General features: G+C 45.8%; 2 protein-coding genes across 3 annotated transcripts in view; one reads left to right on the top strand and one right to left on the bottom strand.

The window, feature by feature from the left end:
* Positions 1 to 125: 125 nt before the first annotated feature.
* On the bottom strand, positions 126 to 6724 carry GTF3C4 (general transcription factor IIIC subunit 4). The gene is made up of 5 exons (XM_064727753.1): positions 6428 to 6724; positions 2891 to 4711; positions 1791 to 1921; positions 916 to 1004; positions 126 to 263 (listed from the first exon to the last, which is right to left on the bottom strand). The coding sequence occupies exons 1-5, from the start codon at positions 6479 to 6481 to the stop codon at positions 199 to 201; spliced, it is 2160 nt and encodes a 719-aa protein (XP_064583823.1). The 5' UTR covers positions 6482 to 6724; the 3' UTR covers positions 126 to 198.
* Positions 6725 to 6812: 88 nt separating this feature from the next.
* The window catches only part of DDX31 (DEAD-box helicase 31), a 47096-nt gene continuing 34527 nt past the window's right edge, over positions 6813 to 19381 (top strand). Inside the window, exons 1-14 of one of the 2 annotated variants that reach the window (XM_064727752.1) lie at positions 6813 to 6899; positions 7787 to 8040; positions 8205 to 8280; positions 8626 to 8669; positions 9023 to 9093; positions 9371 to 9435; positions 10206 to 10250; positions 12886 to 12927; positions 13697 to 13761; positions 14542 to 14661; positions 14925 to 15031; positions 15763 to 15998; positions 16342 to 16518; positions 18921 to 18980. In XM_064727752.1, the coding sequence (XP_064583822.1) occupies positions 6876 to 6899; positions 7787 to 8040; positions 8205 to 8280; positions 8626 to 8669; positions 9023 to 9093; positions 9371 to 9435; positions 10206 to 10250; positions 12886 to 12927; positions 13697 to 13761; positions 14542 to 14661; positions 14925 to 15031; positions 15763 to 15998; positions 16342 to 16518; positions 18921 to 18980 (1386 nt within the window). In that variant the 5' untranslated portion in view covers positions 6813 to 6875. Of the gene's footprint in view, positions 6900 to 6994; positions 7062 to 7786; positions 8041 to 8204; positions 8281 to 8625; positions 8670 to 9022; positions 9094 to 9370; positions 9436 to 10205; positions 10251 to 12885; positions 12928 to 13696; positions 13762 to 14541; positions 14662 to 14924; positions 15032 to 15762; positions 15999 to 16341; positions 16519 to 18920; positions 18981 to 19381 lie in introns of those variants that run through there. The other variant, XM_064727751.1, reaches the window with a different exon arrangement.

The following is a 19381-nucleotide window of genomic DNA, read 5'->3' on the forward strand; positions in this document are numbered from 1 at the left end:
CCAGGTGCATTCCTGTTTCTGGAGCATGGAATGGGCTCTGGATTTCAGGAGTTTGTAGGACCTGTGATGTTCTATGTACAGGGCTGTGCTGGAGGGAGAACACCTTGTGCAGAGTCTGTGTTCCTGTCCCTGTATCCTCCCAGCTGAAGGGAGCTTATGCAGTAGAGAAAATGCTTTCAGTCTTGACCCAGCTTTTCTCTAGAACACAGGAGAATCACAGAAGGTGCAAGGTCCCTGCAATAACCTCTTGATCCATTCAGGATCTGCAAATAAGAAAAGAAGTTATTTAAAGCTGGAGGTAGAGATCAACAGAGGAATGACACCCGAGATGCACAAACTCAACAGGAATCCTGGACAGTTTCTATATATTCACATGCAGGAGTGACTGAGAATTCAGTGAAATCCAACTCTGTTTCTGCCCTGAAATTTCCAGTTATGCCAGTTTAAATTCCACCTCAGAAGGGGACAAAATTAAGGTGAAACACTCCATGCTTTATCCTTACATGCTCATAGCTATATAGGAAAAAAATTTAAAGGATCATCATGACCCAACTGCAATGTTCTTATTTTCTAAACTGAAATTAGATCCCTCTCATAACATAGCCCTTGGTTCCTGTTTCTTTATCCCTCTTGCAGAATTGGATGCTGATATATTCAACTTGAATATCAAACTAACTGCTGGAGCATCCCAGCACAGATTGTGGGTTTACCCAGATTTCATTCCAATGTGGGATTTATACCTCAATTTCTGCACTTATTAATTTGCAATTAACCCCTCACTAATGCCAGGACACTGTGAAATGCAAAGCTTCACATGGGAACTGCCTAAAAGTCAGTGAAAGTAATTCAAGCCATTTTGTAGATCAAAGTTAAAAAGCCCCAATCCTGCCCCTTTTGGCCCCAGGAACATTTTACCTTCTGGGGTTGGGTGCCGTGCAATGCTGTCGTGAAGCAAACACCTCCTGTACACCAAACTCTGGCAGGACTGGTAGGTTAGAAAGCACCTGTGAGAGTAAAGGCAGTAATGAACCACATTAAATATGAAAATTAATAATTAAAAAATTCAGGTAAACTTCCCAAATGTACCAAATTGCATATGGACACAAAAATGAAAGGTCAAAAATCAATATATCATTGACAAAAAAAATCTAGCATACAGTAGAGGAGTTGAAAAGCTTGAGCTCTACTGCACAGGGAAGAACCAGGGTGTCCTTAGGGCCATGACTATTTACCCAAACTAGCACACAAAACCTGTTAGGCACAGCTTTTCTCTGTGACAAACTAGTGACTTGCCACAGCTCCAGGGACAATCTCCATGTACCTCCCACACTGATACAGGAATATTTCATTTTCTAAAATTTCAAATTCTAATATTTCATTTTCTAAAATTTCATTTCATTTGTCTGACTTCTCAATGTGCCTGTTCTCAATCATTTCTTGTTAAACTGCTTTTGTTTTCAAATGCTGAAGGAGCTTGAACAAACCCTCCTTCAAGTGATGTTCCAAAGGATGACTTGTCCTCGATTTTCCCTTGCCTGCTTTCTCCCTGACTTCATATTTCCCCAAAAAAAGATGGTCAAAATGGTTTTATTACAAAAACACTGTCCTGCTAAGAGAACCAAATCCAACCTCCAGTGCCTTGACTCTTATGGAAGAGGACAGAAAAAGACTGAAGCATGGCTGAGGTGCTTCAAGCCTTTTCACTGCAGTGCTAACAGTGGTTCAGTGAGTCCTGAAGGATGTTTGGGTTACCCACAGGGACAAGCTCTGGCTGCTCACCCATCCATTACCTGAGCCAGATGTGGCCGTTGGAGCACACGGCCTGCTTGCGGTCGGTGAAGGGCAGGATCTCCTTGCACAAGCTGCAGTGCTCAGGGAAGGTCTGCTTGTTCATCTTCTTCAGGATGTGCCCAATCAGCACCTGCAACACACAGGAGGCACTTGGTGACACAGCCCTCACTGTCATTTCAGAGTGACACACAACAAGCTGAATTCCAAATAATCAAAGTGTAAGAAATTCAATGTATCGGTAAGTATTCATTTATTCTCCTAAAGATTTCTGTCCCACACTAAAAGGATGCAGACTTTAAAAATAGTAATTCCTTGCAAATTTCCTTCCCTCATGCCTGTCATAGTGGATGTGCTAAAAAAAAAATTCCTGTTCAGAAATTACCTGGATGTCTTCAGCACTCATCTGGGAGTACAATGTTTATAGCAGAACATTTATGTGATCAGATCTGTCTGTGACATTTCAATAGATATAAACACATCCCAGGGACCTTTAAAGTGTGACAGCAAACTGAAGAGATAAAATACAATTTAGAAGTCGCTTTTCATCACTATAAAAAAGAAACATGATTCTTCTAAGATAAGAAAAGCAACCTCTCAAACTTTCAATTCATAGTGATTGGATGCCAGAACAACCCAGCAGCTGTGCCAGAGCCCTTTCCTAGGGAGTTCCTGATGGCCACACTTGGCTGTGATGCCAGCAGGGAAAACACCACACTAACATCAGAACCACAGTGTGACTGACTGGAGGAAATACACCTGAAGTTCACTTGGGTAAAGATGATGGAATAAACAAACTTAGTATTGAAAACAAACATCCCTCAAGCAGTTCATGTTCTAAACCCACTGACAGCAGCACAATAACCCCAGTCCTCTCCCCTGTTCTCCAAAAACTTTATTCTTTACTGTACCTGATCCAAATTTCAACATCTGTATTTACATTCCCTCCTATTTCACAATATCAAGGAAGGACAATTTAAGCTGAATGCTCTACAGAATCTGACTGGCAAGGATGACATGACCACAGCTCTCCTTCCCAGCCCAGCTGTGTTTTCAGGAAGTGACGGTGACACAGAATCCCCTGAGCAGAGGTGCCACTTACTCGTGCTGTTCTGTCATCATAGGCATCATCAGACATGAGGAAGTCACAGACTCCCCTGGTGGGAATGCTGGTGTTCTCTGTAATCCACGTGTGCAGGTAAACTTCTCCCAACACCCGTTTCATGTGCTCTCGTGTCAAGTGCATTTCTACAGCCTCAATCTGTGCCTGTATTTCAAGAAGCTTTTCTACCATTGGCTCACGGCCTCCAGAGTCACTTGACTGATGGAGAGAATCCTCTGCAGTGTCATCAATGTCCACACCTTTGCCTGTGTCCCCCAGGCTCTGCTTGCTGGCTTGTTTTGAGGTTCCTTCCTCCTGATCATCTTCAGTGCTGCCCATCCCAGGGGAATCTGATATCAAGATTTTGGCATCCTCGTGTGAAGGTCTCCACGTGACCTCTGAGGGGGTTTTCTGCATCGACTGGTACAAAATCCTCAAGAGAAACAACTTAAACCTCCAGAAATAAGTGGAACCACAGCTCTCTATCTTTTTATCCAGTGCCTCCTGTAAGAACTGAGGAATGTGCTTATCCTTCAAGATTTTCCAGCGTACGAGATCCGTCAAGTCCACTTGCCTGAAAAGATTCTGAACAGAAGATTCCAAGAGCTGTGCAGCTGCCTCCTCAAAAGTCTTGAGGGTGACAAACTGAACCTGGTAGTTTTTGTTGACAGGGTGCAGCCCGTTGGCCATGCCCTCAGTGGTGATGACTGCCAGGTACGCCCCACAGGGGCTGACAGCAATCCCGTGAGTCCTGACACAGCCAAACACCTCCGAGAGCTTTATCAGCTGGTGCTCAAACTTTAAAGCAACGTCTGTGAATATGGGGATGAGCTGCCTGACCTTGCCATCGCTGGAGCAGGTGTACACCGTGCCGTTCTGCTTGTCTGCAGTCATGGAGACAATGGGCAAGGAGTGCAGCCCCGTCACGTGGGAGTTGTGCACGTTCAGCCCCGCTTTGGATATCAGCAGCAGGCACCAGAACACGTAAGGGCCTCTGGCAGCCACCACCAGGCTGCAGCTGCATTTCTGGTAGGGGTGGTAGAGAGGGATGCATTTGATGCTGTGCACGGGCAGCTGGTCCATCTCCTGCCACAGCACCACGGGCTGTCTCAGTGTGAAGTAGCCTTTGACCGCCTTGAGGTTGACGGGGATGATCTTCACCGGGCCGTAGGCGCTGCCCACGATCAGCCCGCTCATCTTGCGGTTGTTGTGCTCGTACTCCCACCACGCCAGCACGCTGGGGGAGCTTATTCCCGACTCGATGGTGTTGCAGGAAGTGATGGATTCCTTCCCCAGGAAGGGCAGCTGGAACTGCCACACAGCAATGTTGCCATTCTCAAAGAGCACGGCCAGCAGCACGCTGCCCACGTCCCGGCACTCGTTGTTGTGCTTCACCTGCTGGGTGGTGCAGATGCCCGACCACTCCATGCGCACGGGGGCCTGCATGCTGTGCCTCCGCTGGAACTCAGGGAAATCCCCCAGCTCCCCGCAGGGAGTGTCGGCCTTGCAGAGTCTGTACCCAGCCTCCAACAGGCGCTCCCCGTACAGCTCGGTCAGATCCACCAGCTGCACCCACTGCAGCCGGTTGAGGTTGGCGTGGATGCTCAGGCGGTTGTCCATGGTCAGGGCAGCCAGCAGGCAGCGCCCGTTGGCGTCACAGCCCAGGGGGGACCAGCTGGAGTATTTGAAACCGCGCATGGGCGGCAGGGACTTCCCCTCGGGGTTGAACACTCGGTCCAGCATGAAGGTCTGGCTGACGGTGGGATCCACTGAGCTGGCGAATTTCTCCTTGCACTCAGCCACCTCCTTCTTTGGGCCCACCTAAAACACAACAAAAAGAACCTCTGAAACAATTGTACAGCTGGTTATTTTAGGAAGACTTTGCTGGAATTAATTCCCTCTTCAAACAGAGCATCCCCAATCAAAACCAACACTACAGTGGTGTTCCTTTGATTTTTAAAGTTTTTTAATGTTTATATTTTTGTACTGATTTTCTTTCAATCACAACCAACACTACACTGGCATTGCTTTGATTTTTTAAGTTTTTTTAAGTTCTTTAATGCTTATATTTTTAAATGAATTTTTTCAATCACAACCAACACTACACTGGCGTTGCTTTGATTTTTTAAGATGTTTAAAGTTTTTTAATGTTTATATTTTTGTAATGAATTTTTTTCAATCACAACCAATGCTACACTGGTGTTGCTTTAATTTTTTTAAAGTTTTCTAATGTTTATATTTCTGTAACGAATTTTTTTCAATTACAACCAACACTACATTGGTGTTGCTTTGATTTTTAAAGGTTTTTAAAGTTTTTTCATATTTATATTTTTGTAATGAAATTTTTTATATACTTTATGTAGATAATTTGTTTCACACTCTTTTATAAAAGAAAAGAAATTTGATATAAGTCTATTTTCAATTTCAAAAGAAATTTGATATTAGTTTGTTTAGTGTCATTGGAGAGGAGGTACTTTCACTCTCCAATCCACTGTCACTTTTAAAAATCTATAAATGTTGAAGTTAAAAAAGCAAAAGTCCCTTTTTTTACCTTAAAAAAAGCAGCAAGTCCATGTCGTGTTGTTTCATATCCTATAGTAACACACTGGTTAATTGATGTCACTCCTAAAGAATTCAGCTTCATTAATGCCCTGAATTTGCATAGTTTTGACTCTCAGCTACTCAATTTTTGTCTGCTGAATCAAAGAGCCTTTTTTCATACTTTTGTTCTTTTAAAGATATCTGGCATAATATGTAAATACTCAGTATCTCAACTCCATTCCATATTCTCAGCATTGTTTTGGAAAATAAAATCAGATACACAACAACAAAAGTATTAATTAATAAGATACTCAACCATATCTGCCATCTTTGTGAAAGTCAGATATTCCCCTGAAGGCCACAGAAATCCCTGCTGCAAAAACCCTTCAGCTTAGGCAGCAAAACAAAGGAAGATTCCTACTTAAAATTGTGTTGAAATAACTGTACTGGAGCTCAAGTGATTCTCAGAAAAACTGCAGAACTTCAGAATCCCTGGACATCACTGGGATGATGCTTTTAAACTGAGAGCCTGCAGCAAGTTCTGGGCAGGGCAGGGCCTCAAGAGGAGGATCAGAATCTCAGGATGGGTTAGGCTGAAAGGGACCACAGTGATTTTCCAGACTCTCTCTGGATTCTGCACCGGAAAGAAGTTCTTGTGTTCAGGTGCAACTTTGTCTGTCAGTTTATGCTTGTTTCTCTTGTCCTATTGCTTGGCACCATCGTGAACAACCACAGAACCAATTAAGTAGGAAAAGCCTTTGAGATCACCGAGTCCAGCCTGTTTGTCACCCAGCCCAAGCCCTGAGTGCCACCTCCAGTGGTTCCCTGAACACCTCCACGGCCGGTGGCTCCACCAGCTCCCCGGGCTGCCCTTCCCGCAGTCCGATCACCCCTCCTGGGAGGAAACTCCTCCCGATGTCCAACCTGAACCTCCCCGGCTCCTTCTCCCCTCCACCTCCCCATTGAGACAGGGACACCCATTGCCGAGGCGCTCACCTTGAGCATGCAGGCGGCGGCGGGCGCGGGCACGGCGGTGCGGTGGATGACCATGTCCTGCCCGCCGCTGTGCACGTCGCTGAGCTGCTCCAGCACGGCGATGCTGCGGGCCGTGCTCACCGACACCCGGTGATCCTCGGACCAGGCCAGCGGTTCCAGCCCGCTGGCGCCGTGCTGCAGCCGCACCGCCGGCTCTCGCCGCACCGCCGTGAGCCGGAACCCGGCGCTCGCTGCCGCAGCCGCCGCCGCTTCCTCCACGACCGCCTCAAGCCCCAGCGGCGGCTCCTCCCGCCCGGCCGCCGCCGCCGCCGCCATGTTACCGCCGCCTCACGGGCCGCGCGCACGCGCCGCGGCCGAAGCCCCCGGCGGGCCCGGCTGGGGCTGCCCCGCCGCCGCCTGCGCGCCCTGCCGCTCCGGGAGCGCGGGTTGCGGGGTGCGGAGAGCCCTCATGGAGCCCCCGCAGCGCCAGGAGGTGGGCGGGGAGCCGGGTGGGCTCCGGTGTGGGGGGAGGCTCCGCATCCGCCGCCGCGCCGCCCTCACGGGACGAGACGGGCGGGCGGGAGGCGGCCCCGGGGCCTTGAGGAGGAGCGGGCGGGACATGGCGGCGGGCGTGGGGATGCGCGGCCTCGGCAGGGTACGAGGGGACGGGTCGGGAGTGTGGGGTCTGCGGGGCACTGGACCCTATGGGACACGGGATACGGGACCCTGCGGGATAGGGGAGACGGGACACAGGAATTTGTGGGACAGGGGACACGGCATACGGCACACGCGTGATCCGTGTGGGACATGCGACCCTGCAGGACGGGGGACACAGGACCCGGCACACGGGACCCTGCGGGACATGCGATCCTGCGGGACCGTGACCGGGCAGGGAGGCAGCATCCGCCAAGTTGTTAAATGGAGATTTTGGCTTCTCCCCAACCCGAGCCGGGGCTGATCCGGCACCGGGGCTCCCCGGGCAGGGGTCGGGCAGATCCGGCTCCTCCGAGCCCCCGGAGCTGCGGGCTGAGCAGACGGCAATGCCCCGGCTCCCCGAGTTACCTTTGACGGGCTGCGGGCGATGCTCTCCCAGAGCTCTGCTTCGTCTGCAGAGGCTTTAAAATACTTTAGAGGGAGATTTTTTAAAGCATGTTCTGCCCATTCACTGGAGAAGTTGCATGGAAACCTTAAGGGCTGAGCACTAGATTTGGCTTTCAGCAGCGTCAGAAGTGTCGCGATGGATCTGCTGGAGTAGGAGTTGTGTAGCTGCAGAAAGCAGCTTCGATTTCTTAATCATGGAATGGGGGATTCCAAAAATAAGGCTCTGATGTTTGTGTGTTAACTCCCAGTCAGCGCTGACCGGTTTGTTTCACTTTAAAGCAATCTGGTGCTCTGAAAAGGAAGCTCCAGACACCACATGGAAACCCACCCGTGAAACGAAAATGTAAATTATCCACAAACACCTTCAGGAAGGGTGCCACGGAGGCTGGCAGGAGGGAGGAGGGAAGCTCATCACAAAAACCTGTTCCTAAGAAGCAGCTGAGCAGCAAACAGAATGAAAGCCAGAAAAACAAACCTTTCATCAAGACATCCAGCCTGTTTAAAAACAACCCAGACATCCCAGAAATTCACAGGTATTTTAGATAAATGGGAAGGAAAAACCCCTTGCAATGCCTTGAAATTCAGGGTCTTGACTTCTTGCCCTTGCTTGGCAGATGAAGTTTTATTGCTGATTATGTAGAATGGTGTTGTATTTTTAACCCTACAATGTGTTTTGTTTTTGTTTCTCCTAACTCAGAAAAGAAGTGCAGCAGCTGCAAGAAAATGTTTTCACTACAGATTCCTTCAGCCAGCTGGACCTCCACCCACACCTGGTGAGTGGCAGGAGGGCTGCATTCCTCAAAACCATGGGGGTTTGGGTGGGGGGCAGCTCAGAGAGCCTTTATCCATGGTGACCTGGATACTTCACCTGATTTTGTCACTCCTGACCTGTCCCCAGACACAGTCCCAGCCCTCTTCACTATTTGCAGTAGTACCAAAAAAACCAACAGAAAACCAGCAATGGTGTAATTCTGTTTGAGGAGATGGGAACTTTATGGACCAGTTATGCAGACAATAAATGTCAGTTTTCTAGGTTTCATTCTGTTTTAGCAGTACAAGAAGTAACAAAAGGAACAGTTTGACAATAAAACCTTTATTTGTCTTTATTATCTCTTTAGATCTCCACAATAAACACTGTCCTAAACATATGCAGCATGACCAGGTAAGCAAATCAATATCAAAACTTTGCAGTTTACCCCTAAAAACAAATCACCTGTGATTATTTCATTATATTTAATGGGTTTGGGGAGACCACAGTACCACTGTTCTGTTTGTTATTGAGTTTGTAAGAACTCCTGCTTTCTAATTTGATTCTTGATTCATAAACCCATCTGGTTTGAATTTATCACATCCCAGTGGCTTTGCTTAGAAATCACCTCAGCTGATGCAGCTGCACAGCAGAGATGAGGGTGGGGAATTTGTAAAGAATTTTGAGACAGTTACTGTGTGTTGAAATCTTGGAATTCCATCCTGTGTTGCATCTGCATTTCCTGCCCTGCTTTGTTTGTCACCCAGTGTTCAGAAGCAAACGATTCCTGTGCTCCTGCAAGGCAGAGATGCCCTGGTGAGATCTCAGACTGGTTCAGGTCAGTGTTGAACTGGTTTTGTCCTTCCTTAGGGTGTATTAATTGCATTTATTTAGGTAGATCTTAGTGGGTACCACCACCTCTCTTTTCTATTGACTCTTTATTGAATTGCCTGTTAATCATCCATTCTGAAAACTTCCTATTTAATAGAAACTTTTCCAGACTCTGACTGCAGTTCAAGAGTGGTGGGACAAATGGGGCTTTGGTTTTCTGGAGTGTTGTAATTGCCATATATTTTTTTAATGGAAATTTTTCTTATTTTCTCCCTTTCAAAAAGGTAAAACTCTTGCCTATGGAATTCCACTTGTGCAGTCTTTGCAAGGAATGGAATCCAAAATACAGGTAGGTCCAACAGCACTAAATAAATTTGCTTTTGAAACTAAGATTAATAAAAATAAAATCCAGCTCCTGTAGTCATTGCTGTCTCTTTTTCATACAAGCAATCCACATTCCCCTTTATTCATACATGTGACAGAAGGGATTTTCCAGTTCTCTTGATGTGTGATGGTACAAGATCCATGTTAGCTATTCCCCATTGCTCCATGCTGCAGGATAAATTGGAAATGGGCTAAATTATCAGGTGTGGAGAAAGTAGAGAGCAGAAGAAATGTTCTGGAAGAACTGAAAACAGAGGTTCTGTGGGGAATCTTTGGCATGGGGTGGGATTGGGTAATTGCTCCCAGTTTGGATCATACACCAGGAAATGCTGCTGCAGATCTTGTGCATTTTATGGAAAGAGATCATCCTGACTGAAGGGTTGAAGTATTTCCAGCCCATCCTGGATTGCCACCTGCAGATTGTTGCTGTGCATCAAGCAGGAGAGCATCCCTGCAGCTCAGGAGCACAGGAGTGAAACAAGAAAATGAAACAAGAGTTGTGTGTGCAAGAAAATATTGGCTTTGGCTGTGAGCAGCTTTCCCAGCAGGGACGAGAAGGCAGTGTAGGATTGATATGGGAAAAACTTGATTTTATAAAAGCTGTGGGGCAGAAATACCCTAAAATATCATGGACAGACTTGCACTGAAGGCCTTCAGTGCTGGTGAGAGCAGGGAGGTTGTGAAGGGCTGTGCTCAGTGCTGCCTTCTCTCAGAGCCCTGCTCTTGTGTTTGCAGCGCAGTGATGGCCCCTACGCGCTCGTGCTCGTCCCAACCAGGGAGGTAGGTGGCTTTTCCTTCCTCAGTCTGTCTGAACACTGATTTTTGGGAATGTAGGTGGCTTTTCCTTCCTCAGTCTGTCTGAACACTGATTTTTGGGAATGTAGGTGGCTTTTCCTTCCTCAATCTGTCTGAACACTGATTTTTGGGGAGGTAGGTGGCTTTTCCTTCCTCAGTCTGTCTGAACACTGATTTTTGGGAATGTAGGTGGCTTTTCCTCCCTCAGTCTGTCTGAACACTGATTTTTGGGGAGGTAGGTGGCTTTTCCTTCCTCAGTCTGTCTGAACACTGATTTTTGGGAATGTAGGTGGCTTTTCCTTCCTCAATCTGTCTGAACACTGATTTTTGGGGAGGTAGGTGGCTTTTCTTTCCTCAATCTGTCTGAACACTGATTTTTGGGGAGGTAGGTGGCTTTTCTTTCCTCAATCTCTCTGAACACTGATTTTTGGGGAGGTAGGTGGCTTTTCCTTCCTCAGTCTGTCTGAACACTGATTTTTGGGAATGTAGGTGGCTTTTCCTTCCTCAATCTGTCTGAACACTGATTTTTGGGAATGTAGGTGGCTTTTCCTTCCTCAGTCTGTCTGAACACTGATTTTTGGGAATGTAGGTGGCTTTTCCTTCCTCAATCTGTCTGAACACTGATTTTTGGGGAGGTAGGTGGCTTTTCCTTCCTCAATCTGTCTCAACACTGATTTTTGGGGATGTAGGTGGCTTTTCCTTCCTCAGTCTGTCTGAACACTGATTTTTGGGAATGTAGGTGGTTTTTCCTTCCTCAGGCTGTCTGAACACTGATTTTTGGGGAGCTGGGTGGCTTTTCCTTCCTCAGTCTGTCTGAACACTGATTTTTGGGAATGTAGGTGGCTTTTCCTTCCTCAGGCTGTCTGAACACTGATTTTTGGGAAGCTGGGTGGCTTTTCCTTCCTCTATTTGTCTGAACACTGATTTTTGGGAATGTAGGTGGCTTTTCCTTCCTCAGTCTGTCTGAACACTGATTTTTGGGAATGTAGGTGGCTTTTTCTTCCTCAGTCTGTCTGAACACTGATTTTTGGGAATGTAGGTGGCTTTTCTTTCCTCAATCTGTCTGAACACTGATTTTTGGGAATGTAGGTGGCTTTTCCTTACTCAGTCTGTCTGAACACTGATTTTTGGGAATGTAGGTGGCTTTTCCTTCCTCAGTCTGTCTGAACACTGATTTTTGGGAATGTAGGTGGCTTTTCTTTCCTCAGTCTGTCTGAACACTGATTTTTGGGGAGGTAGGTGGCTTTTCCTTCCTCAGCCTGTCTGAACAGTGATTTTTGGGGAGGTGGGTGGCTTTTCCTTCCTTAATCTGTCTGAACACTGATTTTTGGGGAGGTAGGTGGCTTTTCCTTCCTCAATCTGTCTGAACACTGATTTTTGGGGAGGTAGGTGGCTTTTCCTTCCTCAGTCTGTCTGAACACTGATTTTTGGGATATTGGTGTGGGTCCACCAGAGCTCCCCACATCAGAAAACACTGTCAGATCCTTTTGCTCAGATCTTGCCCTCACAAAACGTGTTGTCATTTTTGTGTTGTCGTTTTTGTTCAGTGCCAGCCACAGTAAGAAAGGAGTTTCTCAGTTCTCCTCCTGCAGTTGGAAATCTTTGTGGAGGCTGCAGAACCCCGCTGGCTCAGTGCTAGGGGAATGAGTAAAACCAATGAATTCAGCTTTGCAAATGTGTAGCTTTATACAAGTATTTCATTTTCAAAGCTGTTCATTCAAATCCATAAGTGAATGCTGAAGCTGAGGCCTTTCAAGAGTTGGTTTCTCCACAGAACTCTTTAATTTATATTATTTGCAATTGCAAAGGCAGTGTCAGAAAAGATTATCAACCTTTTTTATTTTTGTTTGGTATGTCAAATGATAATAACTTTCATGTGGACAATTGATTGTAGGCATCTCATTTGGGGTCCAGTATTTTATGCAGCCTGCAGTACAATGTCTCTGCTCTGTTACCTGAAAGGAGAAGGCTCTGAAGCTATTTAAATTTTTTTACTGCCTCTTTAGGATGCCATGTGAATACTAAGCATGGAAGAAACTGTGTGTAAACTCATTTAAAGGGCTGCCATTGAGAGTACTTAGGAAGATAATTTGTGATTATAATTGATATTACTTTGTAATGGAAGCAATAACCTTCCTTGAGAAAAGAAATGCAGAAAGATCCAGTGGCACAATCACTCCACGGGTCAGGTGAGGAGCTGTGAGGGCTGCCAGAAGAGAATTGACCTATGTGTTTCCTTTTCATGTTTTTTTTTTTCCCCAGAATTTTTATAATTTTCTCTTTTATTCTTCTTCTGGAGCAAAATCTTCTGTGCCTGTAGCTTGTTTTCTCCCCAGGGCAGTCACAGAAGCCAGCAGAAGTCTCTCTTGTCCTGAGAGTTGGCTCGTGGAGCTGAGCCAGTAGAGACGTTTCTGAGCAGGTCAAAATACAATAAAAGAGAGATTCTTCAAGAGAAAAAATTATTAAGCAGCTTCTAAAAGAAAAACTAAGGATGCATTTAGAATTCTGATATACATAACTAGATTAATTTACAGATTTTTGTGCCATGGGGATTTGTAATCCAGCTTTTTAGTCCAGAGAGACTTTGTCAGAGCTCATTTTCTTTTGTTGATTTCCATAGCTTGCACTCCAAAGTTTTGATACAATCCAGAAACTACTTAAGGTAAGAATTCAATGCTCTGTGTTCTTCTTATTCCTGTGAAGAGCTAAACAATTTCAGTTCCTATGAATTCAGCTGGAGGTTTAAGGAAATCCAGCACCTGGCAAGATGTATGGTCCTTAAAGATAAATGTGTTTAAGTGTGTGATTTCCCTATGGCATGTTTTAAATTATTACATGAGCAATTAAGTGATTAATTATGGCACCCTAGTTGCACATGTGCTGATAAACAAGCACAGTTGATTTTCACAGCCATTTGTTTGTAGAAATACCTTTCATTGTCTCAGGCTGAGTTATGAATGGAAACTCTGGTGGTGACAAGGACCGTTTTACTGAAACTAATACTGGCCAGATGGGTTTCAGATGGGGAGCAGGACTTGGGGAACTGCTTTGCCAGCTGAATGACTGGAGAAATGAGAAGGCTTTTAAAATCATTAAATGATAGTGCTTTCCTTGTAATTGAGGCAGAGTATCTTACCATTGGGCTAGAGGGTGTTTAAATCATTTATTTATCTGATCCATATTTCCACCCCCTCTTCATTTTTCTTGGGAATAATAGGGTACTTCCTCATTATTTATAAGTCTTATAAATTTATAAGTCTTAAAAAGAGACTTACAAGTCTTTTTTTAGTGCTGGAGCTGTGATCGCATCACATGCACACTGCTGTCAGCCCCATCCTGTCTCTTTTTATGCCAAGAAACATCATTTTTTGATTAGGCTTTGTCTTGTTATTAAGAAGAATCATTGCTGGTCTTGGTTTTCTTTTCTGTAGCCATTTACCTGGATTGTGCCTGGAGTGCTAATGGGGGGAGAAAAGAGAAAATCAGAAAAAGCCAGGTAGGAAAACAACTTCTTAAATTGTATTTTGGGTCCTTCTGCTCTGCAGACTTTATCTACTACTCTTCTTCAGAGTGGTTTTTTTACTGGGAGGGTGGATCAAGCTGTGATCCCCTGGATCTTCCACAGGCACAGTGGCTGGGGCAGCAGGAAACATTCACTTCCCCCAGCTGAATCTATTTCTAAAATGTTGATGAGCCTTCTGAGAAGATGAGCTCTTGTGTCAGTATTTTTTTTCCCTCTCCTGACAAACACCTGTATTTGCTTACCACCAACTGTATTTGTTATGGGGGAAATTGCTTTCTGGAGAAGAGATTTCCTGGTGTTAAAAATTCCTTTCTTTCCCCTTTTCAAGAATTGAATTGTAAGCCGGTAATCCAAAATGGAATTTTCATTTCTCTCTATATAATCATACACAAAAAGAAGTTTACTCTTGACAGTAAAACAAGTACTCAATTAGAAAAGAAAACCTAGCTGGGGTGTGTTAGATTTTTTTTAAAATATTATTAATATTTTTTTCCATTCTATCCTTAGCACTGAGTGTGCCTCTGAGTATCAGGGTATCAGTGATGATCAAGGATAAATTTTAGCTGGGCAAAACCAATAAATCAGTTTTTATCAGTGAGAAGGTGCTGTTTGTGATTTTACTGTGGCATTTTTCCCTCTGTAGGTTCCAGTTCCTCACTCTGGGTCCTAGTCCAGCTAATCTTCATGGGGTTGTTTTTTCTTTCTTTTCTTTCTCTTACCTGGGTTTTATTTTTTGTTTTTAAATCTGCACAGGTTAAGGAAAGGGATCAATATCCTCATCTCCACCCCTGGCCGCCTGGTTGATCACATCAGGTCCACACAGTGCATTCATTTCCGTCGCACTCAGTGGCTGATCATCGATGAGGCAGACAGGTAAACTTCCAAGTGTTCAGATCTGGAGAATTATTACAATACCCTCTGCATCATAATTCACTAAATATCTTTTTAAATGATGAGAGGGTGTGATTTTAATCCATTCATGCTCAGTGGCCTCAGCCAAGCACCAGATGTCTGGGATTAGGATGAAATACCCACTTTGGACAGATTGTTGGACAATTGTTCATTGCAAAGATGTCATGCAGTATTAAGACTTTCTCCTTCTACAGCACCTTTAACCATCTCTGCTGTTTCTGTAGGATCCTGGACCTGGGCTTTGAGAAGGATGTGGCTGTGATACTGAATGCTTTAAATGCTGAGAGAGAGACACGTCAGAATGTGCTGCTCTCAGCCACCCTCACTGAAGGTGGGTTATGGACAGATGGGGGCTCTTGTAGCTGAATAATGCACAGGCAACTGCAGAATACTTGGTTGAGTCTGCCTCTATTACAGCCCAGTCTGAAGCCCTTTGCAGGAGTGGAATTAATTTCCTGTTAATTTCTAATAATTTCTTTGCCTTACAGCATTTCCTTTATTACTGGAATTTCTGTTAGTGTATGTTCCATGGTCTCCATGTATTTCTCCCAAATTCCATAGCAAAGTCACCATGAACCTGAAATTTCACTTGTTTGCTTTACAAATGCAGAATTAAAGCAAAAGGCTAATTGCAAGGGAGCTGTTGTATGCTTTGCTCTGTAGCACACAAGCAGTCATCTGCTGTGGCAGGAACTGAGCCAGGGCTCCTGACTCCTGCACTCTTGACTGAGTGAAGATCTGCTGGGATTTTCCCACACACACATTTAAAACTAGGCCTGCCAACTGCTGTCTGTCCATAAAGACATTCATAAAATGTGTAAAATAGCACAGTCAGCTGGAGTAGTGTCTTGTCAAGGTTCTGGTGGAGTCCACAGCAGCTAAGCCTGGTAAGCTCTAAAAAGGCTGAGGTTTGTGAGGGGGTCCTGTCAGCATCTGAGGGTGGCTCACTGGGTTCTTGCCCTCCACTCCTTTTCACTGGAATTGTGTCAGTTGTTTTTCTTCTGAGAGTGCATCATTCCAGGCCAGACTGGGCCTCACCTGTCTCTCATTTCTGTGGTTTAGGAGTGACACGCCTGGCTGATATCAGCTTGAATGACCCTGTCAGCATTTCCATAGCAGATGAAATCCAGAAGGTGCCTGAACCAGCATCACAAACAGACAGGAAAGCCAGCAGTTCATCAAACTGCATGGAGCAGGAAAACTTTGCTGTTCCAGAGACACTCCAGCAGTATGTCATGGTGGTCCCCAGCAAACTGAGGCTTGTCACGTTAGCAGCTTTTATCCTGCAGAAATGCAAGGTGAGACTCTGTTTGCATTTATATTGCTAAGTAGCCCTTTGGCCTTTCCAGCTCCTTTATCTGCTCCTCTGTTGAGGATAGCATGGATTGGATCCAGGGCTTTGAAGTGCCTCTTGAACCACAAGAGAGCTGAGGTGCTGTTGTGTCTTTCATGCTGGCAGAGAGATCCCTGTGCAGCATGTACTCATTCTTCTGTTGTGGGCTCTCTGTTTGGTGTCAGGCTCTGTAATCCTTTCCCACATAATTATATCTCCAGAAGTGTAAACCACCTGGATCTTTTCATGATCTGGGAATTGGGAGAAGCCTTTGGAAGTGGTCATGTGCAATTCTCTTGTTCTTGCAGTTTGAAAAGCGCCACAAGATGATCATCTTTTTCTCCAGCTGTGAACAAGTGGAATTCTACCATGAGCTCCTTGCAAAGGTCCTTTCAGGAGGGCCAGAGTCAGAACAACCTGGACATTCACCCCTCTCCTCTGTGAGCTTGCATTTTCTACGTCTGCACGGTGACATGGAACAGGAAGTAAGCACTCTCAAAATGTCAGGATCTGCAGTTTTATTCCTTTTTCCCTGTGATTTATTATGTGGCTATTTTGGGGAGGAGGGCAGAAGAGAGGGCAGAGAGTCATTTCACCTCTAGGGGCCTCAGTCTTCCATCTGCTAATGAGAATAAAGATATTGTCCCATTTCTGAAAAGTACCTTGGTAGCTGTATCTGAAAAACACACCTGAAGAAGCAAATGTGTTATTTCAGCAGGCAGAGCAGCCATTCTCTATTCCCAGTGGGTGCACTAAACCATTTATGTCTTTGTGTTTCTCTCTCATGCAGTCAAGACAGACTTTTAATGCCAAAGGAAAACCTTATCCAAGCCCCAAAACATTATTACCTAATAAGTTGTCCCCATTAAATGAGGCTGGAGCAGTTTGGCTTTGGTTTTGAAGAGCAGTGTCTTGACAGACTGCTGGTTTCCCTGGGATGGAATAATGGCATTGTAACAGTGATTACCCCAAAATAGGTTTGGACCTATTGGAGAGGTTGGACCTTGCCACAGAGACCAGGAGGAGAGTGTCAGATGAAATGTCACTGCAGAGTTTCTCTCAATAGCTGAGAGACCTCCCTTGGAAGTTCAGGCCCAGATCCTGCCCTTGGTCTGTGATGGAGAGAGCTGCTGCTCTACTCTGAGCTGCACAGCAGAGATGGTAAATGAATAGAGCTCTTCTGATGAAGCAAGAGGTGAAGAGCCATTGTTTTTCTCACTCATTCCCATCCTGTGGAGACCAGAAACATGTGCTTTGCTGTCCCTGCAGTCTGGCCTTTCCTCAACCTGCCTGCCTGAGCAAGTGAGCAGGCCTGGTCTGGCCCAACTCTACCCTGACCAGCTGTTAAGCCAACAGAACACCACTAAGTAGCTGGCACCAGGGGAAGGGTTTTGCCTTTTTAGTACCCAGTGTGTAATTAGTGCTTGATGTCTTCAAATTAAGAGCATTAATGGAGCTAAATTGTGGATCCCATATGGTACTGCTGAGCACGGCTGCTGTCATTGTCAACAAGATACAGCGTGCTCTCTTCTTTAATTTTTGTCAGCAGAGGGTTCAGTGTGTCAGCAAGGCCCAAGTTTCCCTTCTTTTCTAGAACAGCACCTCTAGCTGGGAGTCAAGTGTGTGAGGTTTCTTCTCTATCATCAATGTAACACTTAGCTCCTAGCCAGAGCTCCAGGGAAAGGCTTGAAATGTGGAAATAAGGATATTTTGGAAGGTGAGCAGGAAAGGGAGTGTAGGTGCAGAGGTGGCATTGGGAAATGAAGACCAAGTTTTGCTGAGAACTTTGGTTATTGGTGCTCAGAGATACATCACAATGGCATTTGCTAATGTGAGTTGTAGAGTCAGTTTTTGTGGCTTTCATCAAGAAGAACACACCCCAAAGCTGTTAGTTAAAATATTGGAATGTGCTTGGGAAGGTTTGGGGACTGACAAGGCAGGAGGGTTTTGAAGGGAGCTGAGGGGCTGTCCTGGGTTCCTGCAGTTCCCTTTAATGGCTCAGAGACTGCTGGGGGGTAATTTGGGATCTGGGGGGTAATTTGGGATCTGGTGCTGTGGATGGCCCTGCCTGTGGGGCTGAGCTCATGTAGGGAGTGGGGGCTGCAGGAGCAGAGATGGGGACAAGGCTGGGGGGCACCTGCCTCTGACCCAGGTGAAAGGAGCAGCCTCAGTCCCAGTGTCACCAGCCCCATTGGTGGCCTTTGCCAGTACAAGGGAGAGCATGGGAGGGTGTCTCCTTTCCCCTAGGGCAGGGATTTCTGGCCATCTCTCCTGCCCTGTTATTTGAAGCCTTGTCCCACAGCATTCACTGTGCAGCTGAGCATCCCTGCCACTCAGTAATTCCAGAGTCAGAGCAGTGGCTGTGTGCATGCCCCATTGGGCACATGATGAGGCTGATCTCTTGTGATGTGATTATATCACTGTGTCAACAAAATGGGCTTATCCTGCCCATCCTGTGGCTGGACAGACAGCAGTGAACGTGTCCAGCTTTGCTTGTTTCCACAAAAGCCTGGCTTGCCCATAAAGTGTGCCAGTGCTTCTGTTGGTGCTGCCTAATCCTTTGTGGATCCCCTCTCCATGTCAAACAGTTCCTGTTTTCTGGCACACACAGGCTCTGCTTCTGTGCAGACCATGGAGGTGTTGGCTGCTCTGATTTGCCCAAATGCATCCAGGCTTCCCCAGACACTGCCCTCCTACCTGGGACCACACCTGTGTGCCACAGATTTTTCCATTTGCAGGAAGAGTCTGACTGGCATTTGTGAGGCCAATTCCTTTGCTTTTGGATCTTTACATGATCCTAATGAACAAGACACAGTTAAATTTTTACCTTCGCTAATTTGCTTTGTGTTTGATTGTAACGTGCATAACTTCCTTTTCAATCCTCTAGGAAAGGACAGAGGTCTTCCAGGAATTCCTAAAATCCAAGACTGGCATCTTGCTTTGCACTGTGAGTAACTTGGAGTCCCTTTAGCTCCACACTAATGGGCCTGTCTGATCCCTAAGGGTAACCAGAGGAATTGGCACTGAGCTCTAATTCCAGCTCACTGTCTGACCTTGAGGAAAGTCATCTCCTTTTTCTGCATCTCACATGTTCTGTAAGGACTGGGGCCTTCTTTGCAAACAATTAACATGATCTTCTGCTGAGCTACCATATACAGGAAGAATGGATGTCTTATATTAGAGGCCACCAAGTATTTTGCTTGGTCTTATGTCTGGAAAAATCTGTTCCTTTGAAGCTGGAACCTTGCCCCCTACATGCAGCCAGTAGAACGCAATCCTGATTTGTAGTGTGCCCCAGAGCTGCCAGGAAAGCTGGATGGAATATGGTTATTTCCCATGTAATAACTA

The sequence above is a fragment of the Zonotrichia leucophrys genome, chromosome 17 (genome assembly GCF_028769735.1).
Source record: "Zonotrichia leucophrys gambelii isolate GWCS_2022_RI chromosome 17, RI_Zleu_2.0, whole genome shotgun sequence".
Taxonomy (NCBI): Eukaryota; Metazoa; Chordata; class Aves; order Passeriformes; family Passerellidae; genus Zonotrichia; species Zonotrichia leucophrys.

Coding starts and splice junctions, on each gene's coding strand:
- GTF3C4 (XM_064727753.1), bottom strand. CDS start 6,481: ATGGTCATCCACCGCACCGCCGTGCCCGCGCCCGCCGCCGCCTGCATG. Junction 4,712..6,427: donor CCGCCGCCTGCATGCTCAAG/GTGAGCGCCTCG, acceptor GTTGTGTTTTAG/GTGGGCCCAAAGAAGGAGGT. Junction 1,922..2,890: donor ATGATGACAGAACAGCACGA/GTAAGTGGCACC, acceptor TGTGTGTTGCAG/GTGCTGATTGGGCACATCCT.